Source organism: Musa acuminata, chromosome BXJ2-7, assembly GCF_036884655.1.
Source record: "Musa acuminata AAA Group cultivar baxijiao chromosome BXJ2-7, Cavendish_Baxijiao_AAA, whole genome shotgun sequence".
Classification (NCBI taxonomy): Eukaryota; Viridiplantae; Streptophyta; class Magnoliopsida; order Zingiberales; family Musaceae; genus Musa; species Musa acuminata.
In genome coordinates, this window is record NC_088344.1 from 12,015,288 (window position 1) to 12,039,522 (window position 24,235).

At 42.2% G+C, this 24,235-nt stretch overlaps 5 protein-coding genes across 5 annotated transcripts; 3 read left to right on the top strand and 2 right to left on the bottom strand.

Annotated features, from left to right (window-relative positions):
• The first annotated feature begins 7,822 nt into the window (after positions 1 to 7,822).
• LOC103991746 (protein trichome birefringence-like 28) lies at positions 7,823 to 10,644 on the top strand. The gene is made up of 5 exons (XM_009411287.3): positions 7,823 to 8,761; positions 8,853 to 9,024; positions 9,102 to 9,301; positions 9,383 to 9,541; positions 10,200 to 10,644. The coding sequence occupies exons 1-5, from the start codon at positions 8,130 to 8,132 to the stop codon at positions 10,558 to 10,560; spliced, it is 1,524 nt and encodes a 507-aa protein (XP_009409562.2). The 5' UTR covers positions 7,823 to 8,129; the 3' UTR covers positions 10,561 to 10,644.
• Positions 10,645 to 10,756: 112 nt separating this feature from the next.
• LOC135617263 (protein SLE1-like) lies at positions 10,757 to 11,758 on the bottom strand. The gene is made up of 2 exons (XM_065117307.1): positions 11,224 to 11,758; positions 10,757 to 11,138 (listed from the first exon to the last, which is right to left on the bottom strand). The coding sequence occupies exons 1-2, from the start codon at positions 11,399 to 11,401 to the stop codon at positions 10,918 to 10,920; spliced, it is 399 nt and encodes a 132-aa protein (XP_064973379.1). The 5' UTR covers positions 11,402 to 11,758; the 3' UTR covers positions 10,757 to 10,917.
• Positions 11,759 to 13,517: 1,759 nt separating this feature from the next.
• Positions 13,518 to 17,383, top strand: LOC103991748 (probable protein phosphatase 2C 32). The gene is made up of 4 exons (XM_009411289.3): positions 13,518 to 14,069; positions 14,446 to 14,793; positions 15,227 to 15,406; positions 15,519 to 17,383. Exons 1-4 carry the CDS (start codon positions 13,587 to 13,589, stop codon positions 15,678 to 15,680), a joined length of 1,173 nt encoding a protein of 390 aa, XP_009409564.2. The 5' UTR covers positions 13,518 to 13,586; the 3' UTR covers positions 15,681 to 17,383.
• Positions 17,029 to 17,355, bottom strand: LOC103991911 (putative cell wall protein). The gene has a single exon (XM_009411451.3). It carries the CDS (start codon positions 17,353 to 17,355, stop codon positions 17,029 to 17,031), a length of 327 nt encoding a protein of 108 aa, XP_009409726.2.
• A 1,297-nt stretch (positions 17,384 to 18,680) lies between the features above and the next one.
• LOC135617262 (mitochondrial succinate-fumarate transporter 1-like) lies at positions 18,681 to 21,416 on the top strand. The gene is made up of 2 exons (XM_065117305.1): positions 18,681 to 19,170; positions 20,667 to 21,416. The coding sequence occupies exons 1-2, from the start codon at positions 18,745 to 18,747 to the stop codon at positions 21,201 to 21,203; spliced, it is 963 nt and encodes a 320-aa protein (XP_064973377.1). The 5' UTR covers positions 18,681 to 18,744; the 3' UTR covers positions 21,204 to 21,416.
• The last annotated feature ends 2,819 nt before the right edge of the window (positions 21,417 to 24,235 follow it).

Genomic DNA, 24,235 nt, shown 5'->3' on the forward strand with positions numbered 1-24,235 from the left:
GCCCATACCCCCTCTTAACCTAACCCTAGATCAATATAAGGGGGGTGTGGTGGCTGCATTTTTATGCGAAGGTAGCTGCGTTTTTTAGGCAGAAAAGGGCAGCAATGTGGTGATCTTCACAACAGCAAAGAGGAGAAGAAAAAGGCAAAAAAATAAGAGAAAGAAAGGGAAGAAAATAAGGACAATGCAGAGAGACTATTTTCAATCATCTAGTAGTGTTATCATCTCAAGTTAGATCAAATCTACAATAGAGTCTTGCTGTGATTACTTGGGGTGGTTTTAGATATCGTGGACAGTGACGTGATCATTGTATCCTAGTTATTATCTTGTGATTGTTGCTAGGGTTTAGGGTAAGAGATTGAGATTTGTATATTCATTATTCTCATAGTGGATTATCTCTAGTTTGCCTCGTGGTTTTTACCATTCACATTAAAGGGGTTTTCCACGTATATCTTGGTGTTCTATTTTATTGTGATTTCATTTAATTCCGCTGCATATCATGGTCTGCTAGTATTTGTTCATATACAAAGGTTATTCTGCTTTATATCCCCATCAATGTGTGCCTGATTTGTTATTGCAGCAATTTTATTAGTACTTGAGCGAAAGAACAAGAATACCAAAATAATGGCAAAATGGTAACATGATTTGATACTCATTATGCATGGAAGCAACAATGGAGATCATAAACTGGAAGCTTATAATTTGCGACAACTAAGAATACATATAATACCTAATTTGCAAGCCCTTAACTATGATTGGATGATAGAACCAAGTTTTGTTTTACCCTCTAAACCGGCATGTCGGTTGGCCAATTGTACAGCCGTTCTTAGTTCTCATATGGATGTATTGAGTGTCGACATGACAAGGTATACTAATGGCACTGAAAAAAAAAAAATCCTCAAAATTTACCTAAAAATAAAAAAAAAACTTAGATTCATATTTTTAAGTTAAAATAAATATAAATTTAGTATAATTTTGGTCAAAATATTCTAAATTAGAATAAGTAGTGGTATATATATCTTTCTTGGACTCTAGGAGCATCATCCTTGATATTGAATTATCTAGACAGAAATTATTTAAATTGTTAGATTTTGAGTTAAACTTTAAGATTCAAATAAATAAAGTGATAAATAGATCGATAGATATACCTATATCTATCACCAAAAAGAATGATGGGACTCCATTGACAATGGATTAGGATATTCAATCTTGTATATCTTCTTATATATCTATATATCAATATGATATGTTTGAAAGACTCAATCCTGAAATTGATCCTATGACTTAATATATCGATACATCGTATATCATTGATGCATTAATATGGTGATGGTCGTAGTTTAAATATCATTCATCGCACATGTCTGAGAGGACTTTAAGGTAAGTATAATTATAGCACATATTTGTGCAAATGTTAGAGAATGTCATAACTTTTACTTTCGTCACTAATTATCTACTTCATGTCATAAAATTGATCATTGTATTACTACTTGAAGAAGAATGATCAATTATCACTATATTACTATTGGCTATAAGATTCTCCATAAGACAATGGTCGGGAATACGATGAGCTCTGCTTTGTATCTATGTTGTGTAAGCTCTATTGCATATGTTTAAAATCATCCATTGTATTCTTCTTTGCTATTTGTGTATAAGGTTGACCAACATCTCATCAAGATTCATGATGTAAATCTTAAGTAGCATACGTAAAATACTGCTCCTTAATCTATACACCACCCTCAAACTATGTAGATGAGATCATCAACTCTCTAGCATCATTACCATCGTCGGTCGAGACACTACTGTCCACGTCACTGTTATGTCTATGGATCGAGCGAGTTGCTAAAGGTATCTCATCATACTCCTTGATTCTTCAAAAGGTATGGTCGATGTTATTGCCTTCCCCTTTGCCTTTGCCTTTGTACATTGGATAAATAATTTGCTAGTCATAGGTGCTCTACAAGCCAATCACATGAGTGATGGCATGTGTGACACGACACACATTCTTTTTGCTTATTATATTTTAGCATTTTATCACTTTATATTGCTTGTTGGATATATGCATATATATTGTGATGTCCGTGGATTTGTGTAATGGAAATCGAATCGTGATGAGATCACGATAATGAGACCGATTCACATTTAAACACAAACTCTAAATAATTCTAGTCATAAGTTACTCAAGAAGGACATTGAGATAACCAGACAGACTAGTGTGTTGTATACTGGTCTATATGATGGAGGCAGTTGGTATCATATCTGCTCATATGGGGACACTAAGGATACAATGCAGGTACTCATTGGAGAATGAGTTCACTGATTGATTCGCTCACGGAATATTGGATGGTTGCTGATACCTTATTGTTAGATAGTGATTCTGTAGTCCTAATATTGTATTTGGTCCTTAGACTTAAGATACCAAAGATGTCTTGTATGAGTACTTCACTTTTTGATATTGGACTTAGAGGTTTGGAAGTTACAAATCTAGTACAGTCGGTTATTGGGAGTGGCAACCAACCTTACAAGGGCTATCGAGTATCGATAAAGGATCATCCACTCTCGGTATCATGAGAAGAATATCCCATGTGTTCTTGCTCGAACAAATCCTTAGCCAAGATCATTCGGATTGAGAGAGAAAGAGTTCTTCGGGAGAATCTGATTAAAGTGAGACTCGAGGAGAAATCGTATGAGTCTGACAGCACCATGCCCGGTATCTGGTCTCTAGGATATTAGATGGATGAGGGACTATAGGTATATGATAATTGAGGATAGATAGGTCCAAAGGATTGGATTCCCTTGTATCGTTTAGGGACTACGGTGTAGTGGGCTAGTACGTCCGTAGTCGATGAGTCAAGTGAATTATTATGGAGATAATAATTCATTAAGCTAAAAGGAGTTCTGACAGGTATGATTCACGGCTAGCTCGATATTGAGCCTAGATGATCACACACATATGGTAGGTGTTGCGACGAGTAGAGGTTCGAATATGAGATATCCACTGGAGCCCCTATCTTATTGGATATCTAATAAGCCCCTGAATTATTGGATCCCATGGATGATATCCAATAAGAGCTAATAATAGATTATTAGGTAGAGACTTACTAATCTAAGAGGCTTGAGTAATTGGATGGAGATCCAATACCCAATAGGGTAGGATCCATTAGGGGTTAACTGAGGGCCTCTATAAATAGGAGAGAACTAAAAGCTCATAGGTTGGGGCTTCTTAGTAGCTACCTCCTATTCTCCTCTCCCATTGTCCTTCTCCCATAGTAGGCTTGGAGATTTGAGGAGCGTCATTGTAGCCTTACTGTGTGGATCACTACTAGAGAGGAGGACGCGTGACTTCCTTAATCCACTCCTACAAATCTATAGGGATTTAGAGATATATGATCTCCCTAGGTAACACAACTATCTCACACGTGATTTTTTTGTGTCATGGATTTTGCACACCAATCTATGCATGACGACGAACACGTATAGCGAAATTTGGGATTTTTTGTTTTATGTTCTTCCACTGCACATGTGATGTCGCCCTTAGATTTTCCAACACAATTATCATAGTTGGATATCTCTGGTTTCTCGAATAGTTTAACTCGATGTTGTCCAGCTCATGCTATCACGTTCTAATCGAAGGAGATCTTTTTTCTTTTGGGGATATGCTTCCTCTTCTTTTATTACCTTGATGATAAATTGTGAAGAACGTATAAGATCTCACACCTCAAATAAAGGATCCTCTTGATTCCTCATTGCTAAGACTTATTCTAACATCGGTTGTAAATCTTTGTTGTAATATTTGAGGTCAATGGGATCAATCTCAACCTCCTTTGACTCCTTATCTAGTTCAACACATCACAATCTTAGTCACATATTATAGTGGATATATACTAATTTCTTCAACTATCTATACGATAATCTATTGCAGATCTTCGTGTGATTCAATGTAAACATTTACTAGTTATATTTGTAACCACTCCATGTTATCGTTTGCGAAAATACATGAATGGCAACCATTCTTAAATTTGGTGTATCCCCTCTAAATTGTAGCCACGACTTGATTACAAAAAAATATAAATAAGACTTTATTAGCATAATAAATAATAAATAATAAATAATAAATTTAATTTATAATCAATGTATATATACATTTTTTCTACTAGGATCTATATTGTAATGACATGATGCTTGTGTATTGATTAGTGGTTTGATATATATTATAATTTCATCCGTAGTCTCCCAAAATCTAAAAGAAATAAAAATATTTTCACCTTTTTTTTTTCATCGTTCGATCTCAAATACTTAGAATCAAACTATCACCTTTGAGACTTTACCTCTTTTGCGATTGAGTTTAAGAAAATTTATAGCAAGGTATGTAATTTTGAATAGTACCGCTTGATACAAGCAGTATATATCAGTCTAACAACATACTAGTACACAGACCGCCCGCTATCGGATGGAGCATGCTACAGTGCTGCACTGTAGCAATGCTATAGTAAGAGGAAAAAATATTTAAAATCACTTGATAACAGTGATATAGTGTTCCAATGGTCAAATTGACCGTTGGAGCCCTTTATCATGTATTTAAACCCTTCTTCTCCCCTATTTCACTCCATTACATTCTTATACTTTCTTAAACTATCTTAAACTCTTTTTTTCTTATATTTGTCTCTCCTAAACTCTACAAAACAATAATTTTTGAATTAAATTTAGGTTAATTTGGGAAGATTAAGAGGAAGAACTTTCTAATTGACTGAAATACGAACATTGCACAAAATATTCTTCAAAGACCGAAAAAAATATGTGATACTATTCTTACATAATTTAGATTGATTTTGCTAAACTTATGTTATTACTTTATTTATTTCTAACTTAAAAACCCTATCATAACTTTTTTTTTATTTTCAGGTATTTTCGAAGGGTTTTAAACGTAAATTAGGTGTACCGCTCAATATGTCCTGGCATACCATTCGGTACACAGTACCATATCGTACTTAGCTAACCTTGAAACATCGGTATGATACGGTATTGCATACCTTGATTTATATATTTTACATTAAAATGTAGACTCAATGATGATTATATACAAACTTTGTGATTGATTTTGCCAAAGCTATACACTTAATGACGGTAACTTGTTAAGTCTATATAATAAGCTACATATAGAGTCCAAAACAATATTTTTCTTTTTTTTCGTCAATTGCAAATTAATTTGGTTTCATTCTAGGTGAATATCTAAAAAATATATTATGATCCAATATCTTCTATCATGATGTCATTAGGTTTTTAATATAGTTTACATTTTAAATTTTATCAGAAACATTGATTGACTTATGAAAAATTATCCGTCTTTTACAATATACAAGAAAATTGATGATACTCATTCTGTCCAATTGTCGCACATCAATAAATAAGAAAATTAATGATACTCATTTTTGTTTGATATATTTATAATAATGAATGATAAATAATTAAAAAGTAATTAACTATATTTATATTATATTTAGTATATTTAATAATGATTTCAATTATATAATCATTAAAATAATTAATCACATTATTAAAAAAACTTAATTAAAACCTATTCTACCATGTAAATCACCATAATATGCATGAAATATAAAGATTTCACCCAATATATCTCTAATTTCAATTAAATCAACATTAAATAAATTAATCACAATATTAAATACATTAATTACTTCATAATTAACCCTATTTTATCATCATAAAAACCTCAAACAACATATTAGATATTAAGAACATTGAATAGGTTTAATCATCTTATAAATCAAAAAAAATTATGAAAAAAAAAATTTGATTAGAGAGTTTTTTCTTAATTTACATGTTAATCCTCTCTTTCCTAGTTGATTCAATCTACCAATCATAATTTTATGGGTTTTAATAGAGTGTAAATTAGAGAATGAGAGAAATATGTAAATGAAAAAGAGATTGAGAGGGGAATGATACTATAAAAAGGATTTAAAAATCCTTTGAAATAGTTCAAATGATCAATTTGACAATGTGAACTAAATCAATCCTAGACATTGATCGGTATTGATTGAATCAATAGTATTAATTGAAATCCAACTTTTATCGATTAGTACAAATTAGTATAATCAAATTTTGATTGTTCCAAGATAATTCATATGTCAATCTCTTATCCATATGTATCACCCATATTGTTGACTTTATCGTAGAGTCTTCATCGCTCGATTTGATTGGTGTTTAACATCTAACACATCACACCTGCCATATTTGTTCTCAGACTTCGATATGCAAGTCAACGATCAAATGGCATACCGACGTGGCATGGTAATGGTTGTTGCCTATCGCATGCTCACCATGCTTTGCTAAGTTTCACTTCTGTAACACATGACACCTGCCATATATGTTCTCGGATTAAGATATGCAAGTCACTGATCAAATGGCAGACCAACCTGGTACAGTTGTTGCCGATCACATGCTCACCATGCATTGCAAAGGTGCCTTTCCTAGAGAAACACTTTTTTGAGAGGTAAACTCAACTTGGCAGCAAATTTTGTTTGTTTTTGTTTTTTTTTCTTTTCTTTCCAGGATGAATTATTCAATAATCATAAGCCATGAGCATGTGATATACAAGTGATCAACAAAATTTTCAATCTATTAAACCATGAAAAGGAATTCATTAATCATGCATCTGTCACATCCAGCACATCTGAACATTTTTCCCGTGGCTGTTATATTAAAAAGAAGATATTCCAACGAAGATTACACTGTAGCATGGCATCACCAATCTGCAAGTGGTTCTAGTGGGAATGTGGAGATCCACTTCAACTCATACTGTCACCTACCAATCAGATATCTCATCAAACAAGCAACAATCAATGTTAACTACTCACACTGCAATCAAAAGGCAATGATTCCTGTCATCACTCATGTAGTAGAAATGTGTGATAACATAAACAGGAAGCAGATGAACTCTCTTGCACTGCTTCGCTTCAAGAGAAAGTGATCACTCCCCCCAGCTTTTAAGATTCTGATTTCAGCAAAGCTGCACTCAATTCGACGACTTGAGCATTTAATATTGTCCTATCAAAGCCTTACAAGGACATATAAATCGAAGCTTGTATTGCCTTACAAGTACTTACAACCTTGTCATAGAAATATTTGTATGCATTTTATATATAGGATCAAACAATATACTACATGTGGACTTGTTCTTTATGTTTGCAGAGTCAAAGCTGTCCTTCCACTTAGTTTACTCCTATACATACCAACTTCATCGATGGACTGTGATTGTTCTCTAAATTAATACATTAATAATGTCCATGTGAAACAACTCTAAGCATTCATCTGCTAGCTATTCACATTTGAACTTTTTGTGACAAACCATGGGGCCCTCAAGACATTGTTTTATATGCAAAGTCAATAATATATTTGTTGACCAAATTTCCATGCAAACTTATGTAAGTTTTGCTGTAAACTTGAGATTATGTATAATTAGCAGCTTACATAGGTAAAAGAAGTTCCATTGGTGGATCATTCCACATATGAAATAATGCCAGCTGCAAATACATGTGCTATTGCCAGCCAGCAACTACAAGGAAAGAATAGTTCCTTGTATTAGATAAGTAGGTGGCTTGTCTCCTCACATGAATAGAGAGAGGTCAAAGAATCTGAGCGCAGCATTGTTAGGACTTGTCAGCCTTTGGCTATTCTAATTACACCAAAAGATGCAACCTACCCAACAACAAAAAAATATTGATGGAGCCCATCCTAGGGTTCTTCCAATAGCAGTACCACCACCTAATTATTATCTCTCTTCTGGAAGCTTATATGTTGTTGTTCATTGACGCTTCTTCTTCCTTCATCTTGTCCATCAATTTGATCCTCTCATCTGCTGTTCTTGGCCCATGGTGTGAGCTCATTAAAGGAACTCTGAAAGCAACACTTTGCAGCCAGCCAACGGGAAAGCCTGTCGAGAAAACCTCACTTCAACAAACCCCTTGAAACCTACTCCCTTATCGTCTTCTTCTTCTCCTTTGTATTCTTTGGGTTTGCTTCATTTCTTTCCTCATCTCCTTCAAACTTCAACCCTTTCTTGTATCTTGCTTTCTTCTTCTCTTCTCTTCTCTCCTTCATTTGAATCTGAGATGGTTCTGCCTCGCCGGAAAGCATCGGTTCTCGCGTCGGAAACGTTCAACGTGAAGCACTCGGCTTGGTTTAGCAATGGCCGGAAAAGGGGCAAGTACTCCGTCTTCGTCATGGTCTTCTCGGTGTTCCTCGTCTTCACGTTCATCTACAACGACGACGTCAAGTCGATCGCCGAGTATCGTCCTAGTGGCGGAGATAAGTCTCCGGGCATCACCCACGAAGAATTCCCCATAGCTGAGCCGAGCAGGAAGGACGACCGAGAAGTTAACGGCTTCCACCAAACAAAAGAAGCCAAGAGGAGCATGGAGACCTCGGTGCAAGAACAGCGGAGTGCACCCGAAAGGGAAGACATCGTGCGAGTGGTGGAGTCGCAGGTCATAAGAGAAGAAGTGCATGAAGAGACAAGGGAGGCGCCCGAGCCGAAGCCGAAACGGCGACGAGTGGTCCTCGACGTGCCGGAGAGCTGCGACCTGTTCACTGGCCGATGGGTCTACGACGACGTGAGTTACCCCGTGTACAAGGAGCCGGAGTGCCAGTTCCTGACGGAGCAAGTGACGTGCATGAGGAACGGCCGCCGGGACGACGGATACCAGAAGTGGCGGTGGCAGCCTCGAGACTGTTCTCTGCCCCGGTATGATGCTGTTCTTTGCCGATCGACGGCACTGCTTTGCTCTCTTACCAGCAATTCTAACTGGCTTTATTTGGATTCCTTCGATGCACAGATTCGACGCGAGGGTGATGCTGGAGAGGCTGCGGGGGAAGCGTCTCATGTTCGTGGGTGACTCGCTGAACCGGAACCAGTGGGAGTCAATGGTGTGCCTCGTCCAATCCGTGGTTCCATGGGACAAGAAGACCCTCACCAAGAACGGCTCGCTCAACGTGTTCCGCATCGAGGTAATCCCTTTCTTGCTCGACCAAGCAAAACCCCCTTCTGGCTCGATCGGAATCAAAGCCTTCTTTAACGCGAGCAGGAGTACAACGCCACCGTGGAGTTCTACTGGGCCCCATTCCTGGTCGAGTCAAACTCCGACAACCCGAAGATGCACAGCATCCTCAACCGCATCATCATGCCCAAGTCGATCGCCAAGCACGGCAAGCACTGGAAGAACGTGGACTACCTCATCTTCAACACCTACATCTGGTGGCTGAACACCCCCACCATGAAAGTCCTGTGAGTAGCTTTAACCGGAGGAGCTTGGCCATACGGCAGACACCATTATAGCTGGTGATGAGCTGAACTTGATGTCTGCAGGCGTGGATCCTTCGATCAAGGATCGACGGAGTACGATGAGGTCGACCGGCCACTGGCGTACAGGAGAGTGTTGACCACATGGTCGAAGTGGGTGCAGAAGAACGTAGATCTCAACCGGACCATGGTGTTCTTCATGAGCATGTCACCCAACCACATCAGGTACGATCAACCCCATCATCAACCCTAGATTATATACAATGATACAGGACAGTAGATTAAATGAGACGCTGAGTGCCCACATGCTCTGATCCACAAGTTCTGAGATTTGAAGTACTACCATTCAACGTAATACATCATCGTTCCCCAAGGTGGCGTTGACAATGGTGTCCTGGGATCAAATCATTCTAGCTTTTCGTGACATTTACTGCATTATTTGTATGAATTTAATGATGGACGACCAATCAATATGGGGATGGTTGACGGAGTCAGAACCACGTATCAGCAATAATTCAACTCCGTCCCCGCAAGGCAATTCGACTTGAGGCTACGCACAGTCGCCATAGAAAGCTACTTTTAGGACGGCGAAGGCCCACCGCCGCTTTGGATCGAGACGGCTCCTTTGTGCCACGTTAGTCAACGAAAGATAATTGAAGGGAGCGGAATCAGACTGCGGTGATGGGAAACTCCACAGCTCGTTCGTGCTTTAAAAAGGCCACAAAGACAACCCACAAGACGTGGAAGAAGGAATCGTCTCGACTTGTTTGTGGTTATGCCAATCCCATCACGCATGCAGTGGCTTTTCGTCAACTGCATGTTGCCATGTGCCAACATGTGGCGTGGTACAGTACAATGGCGTAACATCTGGTAACAATTGCAGGAGCACGGACTGGGACGACCCCAAGGGGATCAAGTGCGCGCAGGAGACGCAGCCGGTGGTGAACCTATCCCACCCGCTCGACGTCGGCACCGACTGGCGGCTGTTCGTGGTGGCGGAGAACGTGATCAAGAAGATGAAAGTACCAGTGACGTTCGTCAGGATCACCGGGATGTCGGAGTACCGCAAGGACGCGCACACTTCGGTGCACACCCTCCGGCAAGGGAAGCTGCTGACGGCGGAGCAGCAGGCCGATCCCGCCACCTACGCCGACTGCATCCACTGGTGTCTACCGGGACTGCCGGATACCTGGAACGAGTTCCTCTACGCAAGGATCGCCTCCCGGCCATGGCGTGATCACTAACAGCAGACTGCAACTACTCTGCAACATTGTATTTTTCTGTAAATTTGCAAAAGAAAAGTACTTTTTTATAGGGGGAACGATTCTTATGCAGTGTTACGACTCCTCTCCTCTTGACTATTTTTTGGATTATTAGATGGCCGTCCGTTGATTTATTGGACGGAACATATTTGAGACACGGACCACTGCGTCATGCATGTTAAGCTCCACAACTCGTTAGTGTTATTACATGGTTTTGGAGTCGAAGCTCATGGCTGAGGCAAAAGGCCACGAGATGCATGCATCACACAAACTACAAACCGTACTTGCTACATCGACCCAAGCAACACTACCTACAAACGCTATCCACGAGCGCAAGGCTTAGTGCATCCTGAACTTGGACTCGTCGATCTCGATCCCTTCCCTCCGCGCCCGCTCTCCTCCCGACTCCTCCGTGGTGGACAGCCCGCCCTTGCGCCCCATCTCCTGGTACCCCTGAACCCCGATCTGCTCCTTCCTCGTCTGCCCTCCCTTGTGCCCCAGATCCTGATACCCTTGCGTTCCTAGCTGCTCCCTCCTCGTCTGCCCTCCACGGCTCCGTCCTGCGAGGAACCACCGTTTGTAAGCGACTCGATCCATATCTGGTGAGAGTACGTACTGTTATGCTATAGAACTTAGGAACAGGACCTTCGGCGAGGTGTTCCTGGGCCTCGAAGCTCTTCCCTCCCGTCCCACCAGGGACGACAGTCTCGCCCCGCCTCGCCCTCTCGTCGAGCTCCCGCCTCTCCTGCTCCGTCGACATCCTTCTCACTCGTCGCAACCACCACCCGCGCGAAAGCCTTTCGATCCCCACTTGCCTCAGCATCTGACGACACTCGGATGAGCTGCTGCCAATGGCGATGGCGAGGTTAAATGGAGGAGAAAGGGCGGTGCGGGGCGGGAGGAGACGGCGCCACCTGGGAGTTTAGTTGGAGGATAGCGAGGTCGTGAGCGCTCGGACGTGTGGGGCGCTGCTCTCTGGTTGGATCGACACGAGTGCAAGCAACGTGTCGGGCGCTGCTCTCTGGATGGAGCGACACGAGTGCCTGCTTGCATGCAAGGAGACCGGCAGCTCACACCTTTTTCTCAGGGCTGGCAGAAGCCTTGCGGCGGACACGGAGAAGACGAGCTGAGCTCGACTCTGTAGATGGACTCAGTCCCGTCTGAGGAACGAACGGACAACATTCTTCTCGGTCTTTTCTTGCCCGCTCACCGACCTGCTCTACAGTTGAAGGCAGAAATGCCCTCGCAGTGGGACCCAGAGATGTACGACATGGCTGAGCGGGCGAGACATAGTCCACCCTCGTGTTGGAACGTGAATGCAGTCGGGCAAAGACCGTTGACGTCGGTTCACGAGTCACGTGTAATTGACTAAATCTAAAGTAGATTCTCCCGCCATCCTATAAAGAAAAATAAAAAGTAAAACAAAGACGAAGATGAATTCAAAGCAACACCGTCACTAAGAGATGTTGCATCCTCTCACCTTGGGAATAACTGAAGTCGGATCCGTTTGAGTTTCTACTAGATTAGGACTTGGTAATTTGGAAGATCTAGATCGAATCACTTCAGCTACCAAATGTACAGAAACTTCTTATTTGACCATAAAACATAATCCGATAATTTAATTTGACTTGCTCTGACCATGTCAAAGACCAAACAACCATAGATCCCTGTTTGGCTATACGATTCGCCTTGGATAACCAAATGATACTTTGAAATGGTTGTACATGTTAATAAGAATTTAATTGACCTTATAGACTGTTTTACTAGTCAACGGTGTCTGCAGCAAAGCAAGGCTGCTTAGTTGACAAATAGGAGGTGTCGAACAATTGTTTCTTCAGTTAAGACTTTGTTTTTGCTCCTCCAAACAAATGTTATCACCTTTCATGACCTATTTTTGGATTCTACCTTAATTTCAAATGAACAAAAAATAATGAAATAGTAACTTTCTTATCGACTACGTATATCTCCGATTATTACGTGTATGCAATACCAGCACGTCACCGTGTGCATACTTTATCCCGTACCTATTGCACACTCTTAACTTCATTACCGTGTCGGGCAACGCGAATTAGGGCGACTTGTAAGTCGTCGCGTGTGCGGCGACCGTAGTAAAGCATTTGGTTGACTCTGTCGCCGCTACGTCGGAACAAGTGGAACCTGCCCGGCTACATGGCGGCACCACAATTAAAGGACGCGTGTGCGCGGCTCAACGGTTTGCTTCCTGCTCTGTTCCAACGGTCGTATTTTTATTTTCATTTCTATACTCCTGTCACTTCTGCTAACGTTCGGCTCTCCGGACCCCACCAAGCTGTCGATCACGTGCATTAGCTCCACTTTGACCCAAGATTCTTAGTAGCCCGGTCACCCGTCGCAACAACTCTCTCGTTTCGGACCAACCAGGCACGGGGATCGTCATTTCATGGCGTGCCACGCAACAGATCGACGCGTTCGCAGCATGATCTGTCGTGGTTAGATTGGTGTTGTGTGTTCGCGAAAGAAGTCTCTCCTTCCAGAAAACACTTCCATTACCCACTCCCTTCATACTCGTTGGTCGTCCTGTCTTTGGTTGGAGGTCCTTTGTGGGTCCCGATGGAGTGTCAAATAGAGAGGCGGGTGAGTCAGCCGAGCGAGGACGGGTGACACGTTACTCTTTGCTTAGAGAGATCGCTTCAAGCGACCGCGTCTCGATGTTGGAAAGGAAAGGTCGGACTTCTCACACCTTCGCCAACACGCCATTTACGTTGCTTTGACTCATCTGCCAAATCTTCCGATCCAGTGCCCTTTCGGGCTTCTGTTTTTCATCCGGCACCGATCGATAAGTCCAACCTCTATCAGATCCTTCTGATCCTGTCAGATGATCTCAATCGTCCAAATCTACTAGCGCTAGTTCTTGAGGAGCATTTTACCAACACTCGAGCGCTATAAATATCAGCTCTCCGACGGCGAGTTCAATTTGGTGAAAGGAAGCGACTTGGCATCAGAAAGAAAAAGGAAGAGAAGACTAGACGATGTCGTGCTCTGTGGCTATCGCCAGCTCTCCTGTGTTTTCCCCAACTCGGATCTCGATCTCGTGCAAGGGGTCCCCGGAAGCCCTCTCCCTCAACACGGGCTCGCCCGCCGCCTCGCCGTGCTCGTCGTACTCGTCCTCCCCGTTCCGGTCGCGGTTCCAGAGAGCCTCAAGAGGGCTGCGGGCGATCAACGCCGGAATCGGCGCCGCCTCACCCGCCTCGCCCTCCGTTGACACGGCCAGGTCCTCCCCGCCTCCTCCGGCTTCGGCCGAGTTGGGGTCGGTGTTGAAGAGGAAAAGGCCGGCGCGGATTGATATCCCCTTGATGGAGGGGTTGCCCTTCGCGTCCGAGGGATCGGATGGTAAGAAGGAGGTGGAGGCGGAAAGCGTGAGGTATTCGATGTATTGCAAGAGGGGGAGGAAGAGGTTGGAGATGGAGGATCGGCATAAGGTGACGCTGGACCTCAATGGAGACGCCAAATTGGTAGGTGTCCTTCGAGGGTTTCATTTATCTTTGTTCTGTTCTTGAACTAAATATTTTGGAGTCCAGATTAGGCGTAAAATTGAGATTTTTCTGAATAATTATCATAAGAAGTCGATAATTCTATGCGCGAAAACTTCAAACGAATTAAAGATAGGCTTTTGCGGTCTTTAAGTCGGTCTAATTTTCTGCTCTGTGAATTGAGCAGTAAAAGATTGGATTTTGTTCATAAAGTATTAATCGTGGGGTTTGATGAGGTACAGATAGGTGATTAAAGGCTTGAGATTTTGGTATGCTAGAAAATTTGCAATGTATTTGTGGCATGAATTCTTCAAGTCCTAACTTGATCTCATTTTTTCCCTCCCCTTTGTGTTCGCAGTCTTTCTTCGGCATCTTTGATGGGCATGGTGGCAAGAGAGCCGCTGAATTTGCTTCTGAGAACATGGGAAAGTTTATAATCGAACAAGTGTCGACAACAAGTGGAGCAGGCTCCAGCGCTATGGAGGAAGCTGTTAGGATTGGATATATGAAAACCGATAAAGAGTTCTTGAAGGCGGAAATGGATGGAGGTGCTTGCTGCGTGACCGCCTTGCTCATAGATGGTGATCTTATTGTCTCAAATGCTGGCGATTGCCGAGCCGTATTGAGCCGAGCGGGTAAAGCAGAGGCCCTCACATCCGACCACCGGCCCTCTCGAAAAGATGAAAGGGAACGAATTGAGAGCCTTGTAAGTATTTCTACATCATTTGGTTCATCCCTTCTTTTCCATAGTTTGATAATATGACTGTTGATATGTGTGGGAGGGATTTCTTCCTGTATGCCATGAACGAATTGGTTAATGACCTCAATCAATTTAGTTTTTCCATGAATTAGGGTACCACCATTTACTTAGATTGATGAGAAATGAGACCGACGAGAAATCCTGATCACTAAGATTTGATGCTAGTATCAGCTGATGACACTGTTAACAGAGCATGGAATCAACAAAATTTGCTGAAACTTTACATTTGATGCTTCTTGATTTCAGAGTAACTTAGCGTGGGTTCAGTACTATTAATTGATCTTAAGATGATCATGAAAATGTATGCAAAAATAATATGTCTTTGCAATTTGATACCTTGAAAAAATTTGCTCATGAGCATGGTGTACATCTCATGCAGGGTGGCTATGTCGATTACTGCCGAGGCACATGGAGGTTACAAGGTTCCCTTGCTGTATCCAGGGGAATTGGAGATTTGCATCTGAAACAATGGGTGATACCGGTGCCGGAGACTAAAATCATTAACATTGAAACTGAATGCGAGTTCTTAATTCTTGCATCTGATGGGCTATGGGACAAGGTACAATTGCTCTCTGGGTTTATCTATCTTTTGTTGGACTGCAAAACCTTTCTCCTTTTATCTCTGCTCTCTCGAGTGAAGATGACAATATGCTACTCCTAATTCTTTTCAGGTTAGCAATCAGGAGGCTGTAGATATAGCTCGACCATTGTGTATCGATGCCGACACTTCATCATCATTGTCTGCTTGCAAAAAGCTTGTGGATTTATCGGCTACACGAGGATCACTGGATGATATAAGCGTTATGATAATAAAGTTGCAGCATTTTGTTTGAAGGGTTATGAAGTAACAATCCCGAATAGCATTCATTGACAAACAGAATTAGGAATAGATGTTAGTTTTGTGCCGCAAGTATTATTTTCATGGACTTGCGGCTATCACCATTGGAGTTAGCTAATTCTCTGATTTGTATTTAGATTTTTTCCAAGATGATGGTTACTAACTTTGTACTGTAAGAACTTGTAGAAATTGACATGAGATAGATACTACATTATTTTGCATGTCTGATACAAACTTTTCAACCCATTGTTGTCTTATTGGTGTTTCATTTGTTTGGCATGAAATAACTATTCCACAGCTAGCTTGATAATGAATGAATGTCAAGGAGAGATTGTGCATGTAATGTAATAAAACAAGACAAACTAATCATTTTTGCAGATGAGAATTGGGAATCTAAACCATAAGACCGGAGTCTTAATATTGCCATAACTTTCAAGAGTGTAAGCCAACCATTTCATCCATATTCTCCGATCTGTGTTCTTCAACAATCAATACTTTCATGCAACAATTATACCTTATTTCTAGTAAATGTCTAAATAAGTATCTGCTAATGAATTCTGAGATATGCTACTTTTCCCTGAAACCTGTCACTATGAATATGCCTTCAATCTGGCCTCTTCTTTCCCAATATTGTTCCATTTGCTTGCTTACAAAGGCAGATTACACCACACAAGAAGTGCCATCAACCTTACCACCAACCATGTTCTTGGTGACCAAAATCATCAAGACAGGTCCCATCTCTTCATTCATTCATTCATGTCTCGCCGCTCTGGGTTGAGACAGAATTAGTCAGATCTGGAACATCTTTCGCCCAGCTTAGTTTCCTGTTGCAAATTGGAATAGATGGAACTCCAATGGCAACAACCATTGGGCATATCTAACTTTTCATCCTTTATTTACAGACCTCTATACTTCTTGGCTGAAATAAATGTTCATTGAGCCAGGAGAAGCATCTGACAGTAGCAGCAGTTCTTCTTTAGAGAAAAAGGGTAAATTAGCAGTATTAACTGAGCACTGAAGATTGACTTTTGAACTGAACTCTACTTCTTGCATGCAGGCAATTGAAGGAAAAGTACAGCAGCTACTCGATGCAGTGATTGACACAGGTAAAAACCATGAACTACAAGTCACCCAATGACTCCACTCTCTGCAACAAAAACCATCAAGTACAATCTCAGAATTCCAGAGATCATCAACAGAACCCAATGACTCTTTCACTCTCTACAACCAAAACCATCAAGCACAATCTAAGAATTCCAGAGATCACCAACAGAAGCAGTGGTGAAGAAGCTTCACCAGTTTTATTCAAAGCTAGCAGTCCACTACAACTCTGCTGCATGCTCTCATGGGATCACTCCGCGGAATGGATTGGGGACCTCATACCCGGGGTTGGGAACAAAGGTGTCATCGTTCCCAGGAAGATACTTGCCATTAGCTGCAGCTGGGATGCTGTGGTCTAAACCACGGAATCCAGGCATCTCATGGCTGCCGATCATGTACCGCCCGATACCAGGAATCAGTACAGTGCCTTCATGGCCGAGGAACTCGGTCTCCTTCGTGTCCGAATTGGCCGGAACTTTACGTCCGGCGAGTGCAACTTGAGCTACGGATATCAGTCCCAGGAAGAGGAGGATGAGAGGGAGAGTAGGGCAGCGTGAGCAGCTCCCCATTGACACAGACAACGACAAGAAGAAGAAGGAAGTAGTAGTAGAGACAGCTGTGTTGGATTGCTGCTGCAAGCTCTGCTGCTTCTTATATAGGCAGAGAAGAGTTCATGGTGTTAGGTGGAGAAATGGCGGTGATTAATTCTGGCTTGCCAACCTTCCGCGAGTGACAGTGGGAAGCTTTGTTACATAGCGTGAATTAAGTAGGCTCCGAATCCATCTAACCCGATTCATTACAAGAAGCAGACACCAACAATCATTTCCTGCTCATTCATGTTGCCACCTTGTCCATCCAAGGATATAAATTAGGGTTTACGTTGCTGTATGTGGCTTCTCCTTCCACGTACTGGTGGACATTAAATCGAGGGCATGACCGAGCAGGAGGCTGCTCCATGAGATTGTTGGGATTCAATTAAATCCCAATCTCTCATCAACGTCATGAGCATCAAGTCGAGCGGAATACCATAGTCCTCTACACAAACTGATGATGATGATTTGGTGGCTTTTGTTCATATCCTCATCAAAGCGTTTCACCATCTGATGCAGTCAAAGCGCTTCGATTTATTTGTTACTCTTACATCCAAAATTTCCTCGTGAGACCGACCATTCACATCCCACGAGGATTTCTAAACCTAAAAGTTATTTATGATTACAGATTTCTCGTATGATATCTCCTCTTGTTAACTTGATCGAAATCATCTTTAACACACGTAAATCGACTACATTTCCTATCGTTCCTTCTTTTGAATTTGACCCAAAGGTATAATAAATATTATGACACCCATCTATTATCTTCCCAACCATCCGACGATTTCGTCACGGTAAAGTGTCCAAATACCTCTCCTGGATCGAACACATTCGTACCCGAGTTCGCACCCCAGCATGGGCCAGCACTGCCGACATGGTCCACCTGGCTTTGAATCGAGACAGCTCACTCGGGTGGTTGACCGAGTCTCGAGTGAGCCCAGTGGAAACCAGTGTATCAATTGGACCGCTGCGTGCCCCACAAACAGGCTCCTATTAAAATAAAGACTCCTCTACCCGTTGCCCCACTGCAGCGCTGTAGAAGCCAAACGTGCCGGATTTCTCCACCGTAACGCGTGGGTCTTCCTGTTATCACGGACGTCCGATCATGATCGGACCGCTCTCGTTCGAAGATCACGTCGGTGATCGCGCACGCACTCGCAGTTGGCAGCCGAAAAGCCTACCCCTTTTTTTTTGGGGGGGAGGGGTATTTGACGGCACATGCGCCACCAACGGTGGCGATCCGATCTCGTTCCGACGGGGCACACCAACACTAAACTATGACGGTTCAAAGCGTTGAATAAATGCTGATTTGGCGTCGGTTCGACCCGTCTCTCCCTCCTCCCCATCTCCGTTGGGGATTCATCCCACATGGCCACGACCGTCAGCGAAGCAGGCGGCGCTGGCGATGAAAGAGGCCGCAGGAAGGGCCGGACCACGCCGCCGCACGTCAGGGCGCTGGCGGGGTCTCTCGGCGGGGTCGTGGAGGCGTGCTGCCTGCAGCCCATCGACGTGATCAAGACACGGCTCCAGCTCGACCGCACCGGGGCGTATCGCGGGATCGTGCACTGCGGCGCCACCGCCGCTCGGACCGAGGGGGTGCGCGCCCTGTGGAAGGGCCTCACCCCCTTCGCCACCCACCTCACCCTCAAGTACGCCCTCCGCATGGGCTCCAATGCCCTGCTCCAGTCCGCCTTCAAGGACCCCGTCACCGGCGACCTCTCCAACCGCGGCAGGGTCGCCGCCGGATTTGGCGCGGGCGTCCTCGAGGCCATCGTCATCGTTACCCCCTTCGAGGCGAGCCCCGCTGCCCCTCATCTTATTATCTAGTTCCCAATTTCTGACCTTGATATTGTCATTGTAGTCGTTGCTGTCTGATTGCTTATTAATATATGTTTCTCATCAATCTTTATCGTGCTGTTTAGGTCAAAGATTTTGATCTTTTTTACTGTTTCTAAATTGGTCATCTATTGGAGAAAAATTTATACTAAAATCTTGAACTTGATATTCTTGATCTAATGATTATTGCAATATCAATCCACTTAACATTAATGTATGAAAAGGAGGTCAAACCTTTGAAGGAGAAAGATCGTGTTATGAGTTCTTTCATTCCTACTAAGGCATGCTATTGAATTTGCCTCAGACCAAGTGTCCTTTTATGGAAGCCATTGTTCGAATGCATTTTCATATTGTACATGAGTTTGTGATCCCCCTTATTGTTGTCATAATCAGCATATTGGTATGTGGCATTCTTGATCAGACACTGCATTGAATTTGACATCTCGTACACGGAAAAAGTTTCAGGACCACCGATTAGGTATTGGTACAACTGATATAGATCTCTTGTTGGTCTTAAAATTGATATACTTCCCTAATCATGATATTGCTTTAGCATACTTGCATCTTTACCCCAAAGTCTCATTAAATCATAGGTTTTCTTGGAAAGGACAATGCTGGTATAACCATCCAGTTGTCTGCCCATGAAGACCTGATAATTATCTCACACCTTGTCCGGCAAGAGTCACCAGCATAAGTGCAACTCGTATTGATTTAGCTCAGCAGGCACAACTCCATTTGCCTTAGAGGTGATTGGTTTGGACCTTCATGATGAATCTATATGCATTCCTCTCTAAACTTTTTCTGGAAGTTGCCAAACCTTTATTCAAAACATAGTGGGTGTGAAAGATAGATGTCGACCATCTCGAACTACATGTTTATTCTTCAGTTTTTTTTTTTATATATATATGTTTCACTGAAGTATTGTTTACATTACCAAATTGAGGAAATGACATTGTGCACAATGAAGATCCAAGAGTCTTCTTTTTGCAGAAAACCAAGTGGTTTCATTAGGATAAAATTGGACTGAGCTTTTGTTACAGTATTTGAAGTTTTTAGTTGCTTTGAAATGCTAGGAACTGCATACACCTTACATTCTATTGCCAAGAAAATAATTTTGTGTCAGTCAGCTGAGACCTTTATGACCCAATGATTATCACATAATTCAGAATAAGAAGATAAACAGGGCTCTGGGTCTGTAGATATCAGATATAACTGCGGAGTTATATCCTGTTTTATAGATTGGATTTAACCTGTTTATTTACAAACATTTGACTCTGCATAATATCCGCACACAAGGTCATGCACTTCAGGTTCATTAGCACTAGGTGTCGTTTGCTAGACATGTGTTCTTCTCCAGAATTCTCCTTTTTTATAGTTAACTTGTGCTGGATTGCTGTTTCATACTTGTGCTCTTTCACAGTTGCGAAGCATTAATGTAGATCTCATGAATACAGGTGGTGAAGATTAGGCTGCAGCAACAAAAGGGGCTGAGACCGGAGCTTCTAAAGTACAAGGGTCCCATACATTGCGCAAGGATGATCATTCGCGAAGAAGGCATTTTGGGTCTTTGGGCCGGAGCTGCACCGACCGTCATGCGTAACGGAACCAACCAAGCCGCCATGTTCACGGCGAAAAATGCGTTCGATGTTGTTCTCTGGAAGAAGCATGAAGGAGATGGCAAGGTGCTTCAACCGTGGCAGTCTATGATTTCAGGCTTTCTTGCGGGGACTGCTGGGCCAATCTGTACCGGCCCCTTTGATGTTGTCAAGACAAGGCTGATGGCCCAAAGCAGATCAGGTGGTGATGTGAAATACAAGGGCATGGTGCATGCGATCAGAACAATATTTGCCGAAGAAGGGTTGCGTGCGCTTTGGAAAGGATTGCTTCCCAGGCTGATGAGGATCCCACCTGGGCAGGCCATAATGTGGGCTGTTGCTGACCAAGTAACCGGACTCTATGAGAAGAGCTACTTACATCGGGCTCATCTATGATCACCCTCGTCGATTGCTTTGCCAATAAAAAGGACTTGGATGATGAATGTCCATCAACTTTCATTTAGCTTTCTGAGAAAGGATAAAGCATTAGAGCTCACACATATCTGCTGAACATGATTCTGTAGCAAAGGAAGATTACATTGTTGTTGTAGTTTACATGTACAAGATATTGGTTGGTTCAATCATTCATTTGATCCTATGCTGTTTATATGTCTGAATGTGAAATCTGATCCATCTGACATCTGAATAAAGCTGTTCAACAACTACTCAGAGCTTTTTTGTGAGACAATTTTCTCGATACATATACCTTCGCTTGGCATATACTGCGTGACATCATCGCTCTGTTTGTGATCTGTAAGCCATTTCTGAGTTGTATAATGGCAAAGATGAACTGCGCAACAGATGTATGGTTCAATGGATGTACATTTCTTTTGTTCCAAAGCTGTGAGGCAGCATATTTCGTGGGACGAACCAAAACCTTGGAAATTGAGACTGGCAACTCGTGACTGCATCACCGCAAAGCACCATAAATGCTCGTCTCCGGCCATTGGCTGCGTGCTTTGCAGCAACAGAGGCTGGTGGCGTGGGACCCGCCGCCCTCCGCCCCACTGCGTGCCAGCTCGTCTCGGGAAAGACAAGCAGGCGTCATCGTCCCCGTTGGTGCTGCTCAGCCGCAAAGCTCTAATACTTTCTTTAATTCTCAGATAATCATTTAATATCTCAAAAAATACTCCTTCAAAAAACTATCATTTTAAATAGTTTAATTTAAAATTTATTATTATCATAAAAAATATATTTTTTTATTTTGATAAATAAAAATATTAATATTATAGTATTATTTTTGAAATAACCACATATGTGAATCATTGATATAATAAATATTTATTTTATTTAGAAAATATATGTTATCCGATTGGATCATATGGTTATTGATTGTCAAACGTATCCGAAGTGAAAATAGGAATAGTTTTATTTAAAATTTATTACTATCATAAAAATATTTTTTTATTTTGAAAGAATAAAAAATATTAATTTTATAAAACCTGAATAAATATTTCAAAATATTTAAACTTAAGTTAATAACAAGAAAAAAATCATACATTTATGATTTAATTTTAATCTTTATTCACTTTTTATTTGAGATTAGAATAGGATATTAAACAGTAATTTCGATCGGAGAAGCAGAAGAGAACGGAGGATTAATTCTTTGCATTATATGATCGATATTACATAAATATTGAACAGAGCAGAGCAGAGCAGAGCAGAACAGAGGACATGACATAAATATTTCGATCAGAATAGCAGAACAGAACAGAGGATTAATTCTTTCCATCATACGATCGATCGGACATGGTAAAAACTCTTTTATATCTGCTTGGCACAAATTCCAACATTGTTTATATTGATGAGGTGAGGTGAGGTGAGGTGAGGAAAGCTGCAGGCCAGCTTTCCATGTCGCCATTATTATGGACTTCAGGGGTGGTCAGATACGAACTCTGTGGACATTGTTATTGCTGTTTGCCTCGAGAGGAGCGTGTGCCGAGTTTGATGGTGTGCTACGCATGTGGGATTGGCTTTAATGTCCATCCACAACTATCTCTCTGTCTCTCTCTCTCTAATTCTTTTGGTCCTTCATCCTTGTTATGTGCTTGAGTCTAAGACATAAGAACTTTGGTTAGTAAAGATCTGAGAAGGATCAATGCACTAATTTTATCTTTATACTGATCGTTTACTGTATCTAAAATGAGATGAATCGCAAGAGAGAGAGAAAGAGAGAGAATGCGAACTTGAGAGGCTTGCATGTATTAAGATAAAACTCCATATACAAAAGACCCAGTTAATATTCTTGTTGACTGAATCATACATAATATGTTAAACATGTTTAATTATCAATCATGTTGATTTGATCTCTAAATTTTATAATATATTATTTAAATTTAGATTTAAGCATCACAAAAACATCAATAAGTTAATGAAACAATTATTCTATCGAATCAGATCTTCACAATTAATATCAAAATCAACAAAATTAAAATGTCTACCACTAATTCACCTCAGTATTAGACACGAAAAGAAAAGGAGAAGGAGAGGCCCCCCTTTTCCCCTTCTCTGCGTCACACACATGTGGTGTGTGTGATGTTTTGTGCCCTCACTGCATTCAATACTACATGAATTCTTCAAACCCTTCCCTTCTCATGTCCCCTCCCCTCCATGTTGACATCTCCTAAACAACACACCTTTTATCTTCCTTGCTAACATTCTTGCCGAATCTCCTTCTCCCTATTTTTCACCAACCAAATATTAAGGAAGAACACGCAAAGTGAGAAACTGTGCACGTTAATGTCGCCGTCGTTAATTGAACACGATGCAGGTTTGCCTGCATGTCTCTTTCTCGGCAGACACCCCGCCGTAATCAACTCCTCCATTGCTGAGAACATGGCCTCCAGCTCCTGTTCTTGGATCACCTCCCGTTTCCACGGCTGCTCCTTCGTTACGAGACACCGAATCGGACCGATACGATCGACCATGATCTGTTCGTGTTATAGCAGGAGACACGGCAGGGCGACTCTGTTTTCTTCCTTTGTTTCTTTCTCTGCTTCGTTGGTTGGTGTTGGACGGAGAAAGATGGATGCCGAGATGTCTCGTGCATTACAGCCATCATTCCCTTTCTTTATATGCATGCAGTGCTCGATCTCGAGCTGGCCGGTGTTCCCGCGCGGCAGGAAGCGAGCACGCCATGGCGTGCCGTGCCATCATTCTGGGCCATGACGTGCGCCCACCGAATCCCCACCACCGCCACCAGCAGGAGGAAGGAAGACGGTCGTCGTCCTGCACGTCTACTGCTGCTGCTGCTGCGGCCACAGCAAGCGTCGTGCGCCCCTCGACCGCATCCCACGAGCCACGCAGCCACCACTACGTCGAACTTGCCCCATCCCACCAGTCTCGCCATCTCCATGAAGTCAAACGAGCTTAACTCCAGCAAAACTTAAACCACGTTCGCAATCAGTCACTCGATGCCGAGTCGGCTT